This window comes from Ctenopharyngodon idella, chromosome 7 (assembly GCF_019924925.1).
Source record: "Ctenopharyngodon idella isolate HZGC_01 chromosome 7, HZGC01, whole genome shotgun sequence".
NCBI lineage: Eukaryota > Metazoa > Chordata > Actinopteri > Cypriniformes > Xenocyprididae > Ctenopharyngodon > Ctenopharyngodon idella.
Window position 1 is genome coordinate 18,324,657 of NC_067226.1, and position 5,344 is coordinate 18,330,000.

The 5,344-nt window shown below is 38.0% G+C and overlaps 1 protein-coding gene across 4 annotated transcripts in view; it reads left to right on the forward strand.

Moving 5' to 3' along the window:
* Window positions 1-4,471: 4,471 nt before the first annotated feature.
* The window catches only part of kcnq1.1 (potassium voltage-gated channel, KQT-like subfamily, member 1.1), a 38,167-nt gene continuing 37,294 nt past the window's right edge, over window positions 4,472-5,344 (forward strand). For all 4 annotated transcript variants that reach the window (XM_051901493.1, XM_051901496.1, XM_051901497.1 and 1 more), the window contains exon 1: window positions 4,472-4,997. In XM_051901493.1, coding sequence (XP_051757453.1) covers window positions 4,711-4,997 — 287 coding nt within the window. In that variant the 5' untranslated portion in view covers window positions 4,472-4,710. The remainder of the gene's footprint in view (window positions 4,998-5,344) is intronic.

A 5,344-nucleotide genomic window follows, 5' to 3' on the forward strand; every position in this document is an offset into this window, starting at 1 on the left:
CTTCACTGAGCAGGAGCTCAACGCAGCCAGCTTTACCTTAGACTCCCGCGGAACACAGCCATCCACACACACCCACGCTTACAAAGTCGTGCAAAGTGAGGGGTTTAATCCCTCAGGGTGTGACGGAGTGAAGTGAGGTAACTGCGCTTGAGGGTTGGCAATGGTTAATTTAGTGTAGCAGAGAATCGACAGAGTCTACTCAGTTAGAGAGAAGCACTTTTCTAGGCAATACATAAAAACAAGTTATCAAAAGCTACTTCAGCTGTAATGAATTTGAGCTCTGCAGGGCTCAATCAATAGGCACCCCAATAGGAGCTTTATGATACAGTTCATTGTATGGTTGGTGCTCAAAAGCATTGCATTAAATCCACCATATAAAGAAAGTGTTCATGACATTTCACCAGCCAGCTCTTTTCTTCAGCAGGGAGTCATAGGTAGCTCTCGCATCTAATCCAAACATCAAAACAAACCACATAAAAGACAAAAATAGTCATTCTTCCCTGTCTCTCAAGCAAAATGGATCATTACAGATCCATATTCTGCCATTTAGAACCAATACCTCCGTTTACCTCCATTAGAGGGCTCTGTGGAGGATCCAAGAAGTAGATGTGCCTAATTAAAGCTTACAGCCAGTGTTGAAGTCATGCTTGCAAGCAAAGGGAATTGCATCGCCATTCTAGCTAAGATTACTGATGTTCGGTCTTTGGGGTCAAAAAGTAGGTCAGGAAAAGTAACTATAAAAAGTTCAGAATGTAACAAATTGGTGAAAAATTTAGTAAAATAACATCTTGCTGCTGAGAGATGCTGAAAGACAATTGTGTAATGGTTTTTGCTAAGAATGTCTAGGGAGAAAGTTGTGATGACAAGGCTCGTGAAGCGATTTATTCACAGTGAGGAGTGTGCCACGTTTGACAAATAACATTATATGTGCCTTGATTTTTCACAGTGCTGTCAAACACAAGTCATGTAAGCACTTCTAAAAATGAACATTAACAGGTTACTCTTGCAGACCTGTTTTTCCAAAGCATTCTGGGAATAAGGCATGAGGTGAATAACAAAGTATGTTAGTAGGCCTAACCCATTTATGAATGTTAATTTCTTACTGTTCCATACGAGAAATGTCCAGGATGACCTCATCAATCTAGGCTCTGGAAACTGGGTTGCATTTCAGATGAAGGATATAGCATTTAGGATCTACTTTGTTTCTTGCTAGATTTTTAGTAACCTATGAAGGCATATTCTGTTTTCAGTGATGCCACTCTGTCATAATCTATTCACTTTAAGCAACTAGGTGTCAACTCAAAGAGAGCTTTATCAAGCCAGAGGAAGATCAGAATTGTAAGATCTGATAATGTTTTGCTGTTTTGACTAGGGAGAGAAGAGAGGTCAGCGAAAATGCTGCTCCCTGCTGTACATTGCAAAATACTGCAGCTGAATTTAAAAACAGTTTATGCCACATTCAGAAAGATCTTAATTTAATAACACTACGGGATATTGCAAACTTGAATGTGCTTAAATAAATAAAATGGCATTTCCATCATATGGAATCTAAGGGGGCGTTTACACGACACCATTTTCTATTAAAAACGTAAAACTTTTTATGCATTTTGGCCGTTCATTTACACCACAACGGTGTTTTGGGGGCCTGAAAATGCAAACATTTGAAAATGGGTGTTAAAGTGCACTTTTTTTGTAAATCTAAAACGTAGTCTCTGTGGAAACTACAAAAATGTGAATTTGTGAAAACAGTGATGTCAACCATATTATGTGTTCAGTCTATAGGTGTGTAGTGTTTCTTTATAAGTGATATCGCCAACTACTGGTCTTGCAGCATGATACAGCGTTTTTAGTCGTTTTCACGGATCCATGTGAATGGGGACGGGGATCATTTTGACAATGGTGTCATCTGTACATGAAAAACGCAAAGAAAAACTTTTCTGTTTTTAGTACATCGTTGTTGTGTAAACATGCCCTAAAACTGGACTTACGTATCTCATTACTTTTTCAACAGCTTCCTGCATGGGACAACAGGAAACAGTAATATGTTTCCTCACAGCAGAGGTGTAAAGGGTACCTGAAAACCATACTTGAGTAAAAGTAAAAGCAAAAATTACTCCATTACGAGTTACAAGTCACCAATTCCTATATACAACTTGAGTAAAAGTTTTAGAGTATCTGATTTTAACAGCAGGCTACTTCAGTATTTTACTCATACTGAATTTAGGCTCAAAGATGCACTAGTCCTCAACACCAAGAGACAAACCAGTGAAAAACAAGTAACAGCTGATTTGTGAGGAGAGCAATCACATGTTTTTCTTCTAAAATCAAAATAAAACTGAACATCCCAATATTGCAATAAATCAAGGTCGACACAACAGCCTCATCTACAAACACTGAAGTCTCAGTTAAAAGGTTAGTTCACCCAAAAATGAAAATAATGTAATTTATTACTCACCCTCATGTCGTTTCACACCCGTAAGGCCTTCATTCATCTTTGGAACACAAATTAAGATATTTTTGATTAAATCCAATGGCTCGGCGAGGCCTGCATTCACAGCAATGACATTTCCTCTCTCAAGATCCATAAAGGTACTAAAAACATATTTAAAACAGTTCATGCGAGTTCAGTAGTTCTACCTTAATATTATAAAGCGACAAGAATATTTTTGTGCGCCAAAAAAACAAAATAACGACTTTTCAACAATATAGTGATGGGCCGATTTCAAAACACTGCTTCGGGGCTTTGCAAATCGAATCAGTGACTTGGAATGCCAAAGTCACATGATTTCAGTAGTTTAGCCATTTGATGGGAGATCCAAATCACTGATTCGATTCGTAAAGCTCTGAAGCAGTGTTTTGAAATCGGCCCATCACTATATTGTTGAAAAGTTGAGAGTAAATGTCATTGCTTTGAATGCAGGCCTCACTGAGCCATCAGGTTTAATCAAAAATTTCTTAATTTGTGTTCCAAAGATGAATGAAGGTCTTACGGGTGTAGAACGACATGAGGGTGAGTAATAAATGACATTATTTTCATTTTTGGGTGAACTAACCCTTTAAGCTCAAGTGCTCAAAAAGGGCATAAGTAAGCCAATGCCCTTCAAAAACATCTCTTTAATATAACAAATAATTAAAGTAATGTTAAGGAAAATGAAATAGTCAAAGCACTGGACATCATCAGCCTCATCACCAACTGCAGCCATGTCCTCATCTCGTATATGAAACACCTGTGATTCAGCAACCACCTGCTAATGCACTTGCATTCGCAAAAGGGCAAAACTCAAAAGGGCAAAAAGTTATAGTACCTTCAATGCCCTGTAGATGGTGATAGCGCTTCTTTTGTAGCAGATATAAACTGCTGCAGAAAAAGTTAGGTGCCATGCAAAATGTAACAAGTAATTACATTACTCATCACAAATATACTGGAGTGCATACTTATTCATAAATGTAGTCAAGTAAAGAGTAAAAGTTGCTAATATCTTTTATACTCAATCAAACTACAAAGTAGCCAAAAAGATGGCTTACACCACTACCTCACAATCATTTTTTTACAACTCTGAAAAAGCACTACAGAGATTCTTCAGTAGCATCAACAGGAACTAAATCATGAAGTTCTCTGACCTTATAGCAAGTCTGGTCATTGTCTGCAGTGCTGAAAGTATTTGAGGATAAGCTACACTATGCTCAGATGATCTCTGCCTTCATCTCTCTCTGGCCTATCTTAATATCTACTTGACAACAGTATCTGTCATCACTTTACTGCCACATGATAGTATTTGAAACCTGCGTCTCAGTGAATCAATACCTTCCTGACATCTCAAGGGTGAGGCAACGATTCAAGGTCATGCTGAATGAAACTGCACCTTCACCTTTATCCAAACATAAATGCCTGCTAACTTTTTTTATTCACTTGTTTTTTTATGTTCATCTGGCTCTCATTACTTTATACTGACTTCTGTATGAATGTATGAACTTTGCTACTATCTGCTGTCATTTTCACACAAAATGTTCTATAAGAACACTTTTTTTATTAGCAGTAGAAGTAGTAAGGAACTAATTAAGGAAGTTAATTGCATGACACATCTGGTCATGTGATGTCAACATGTTGCTGCCCATGAGGGGGCGACCCACTCCATCTAGAATCTAGATTACAAACCTTTATTCTAGAAGAATAATTAATATTCATATTATAATATTATGGCCTGGTTTCGCAGACAGAGTTTAGATTAAGCCATGAGTAGGCCTTAGTTTAATTATAGCGTAATATTAATATTTAAGATTAGCATTCTAATATTTTTATTCCATTGAATTCAGTCTGCAGAAACGCAATAGAATACTAAATACACTATATTGAGCGTAATCCCTATTTACCTTTGTTGGCGATGGCATGTGCTTCCTGGTACGTCACTCACTGTTGAGTTATGAGTATTTATGCATGTGGTAGACACAGTCAAGTGCCGCTGCTGATGGGCTGCCTCAGTTGTTATGCTGCCTACTGCTCTGCCAGCTGCACTTCACTCTCAGATGCTGCTGTTCATCCTGAAACACGAATGAAGCGATGCAAAAAGTGCTTTTTACCTTTTCTGAGCGCAGGAGAAGAAGGGAATAAAAACAACCTAGTCATCTGTTACTCTTGCCGTCACAACAAAAGTTGATATAGTTTTGAATTGGGTGTGAGATCAGGCGTGAAAGTCTTTTCCCAGTAGCAGCATGACCTCTCCTCCTCACAGTACAGCGACAGAGCCTTCATGGACTATTGGACCTGCAGAACTGGAGATGAACGAAACTCTGCACATGCGAAATTACAGTGTGGGTTTTGGCGGAGCGTCTGCGGAGCAGGCAGTGATCACTCACCGCCAGGCATCTCACCTCCATCCCCGCATGTCCGTGTACAGCGCCACCCGTCCCACACTCTCTAGGTCCTTCTTTCAAGGACGAGTATATAATTTCTTGGAGAGACCATCAGGTTGGAAATGCTTTGTGTATCATTTTACAGTGTGAGTATTTTTTTCTGATTGTTATAGAGAATGAGAAATAGTCTGCACCGTCATGCCATATTTTTCTATTAAGAAATAGGCCTAGGCACTTCTTTAAGTAAATGTTTGATAATAGTTATTGTTTTTTCTTCACTTTTTGCATGAAATAATCCCTTTAGTGCAGCACTTCAGCATACGGAAACTACATTATTTTATCAATATATTTCATAACAGTAATTAATTCACTGCATTCATTTTCGTGTCAGTAATGTTTTTTATGAAGGTTTTAAATTTTAATCTTCTAGTTTATTAAGAAAAAATACAGAAAGAGAAAGATACCCTGTGTGTGTATATATATATATATATAT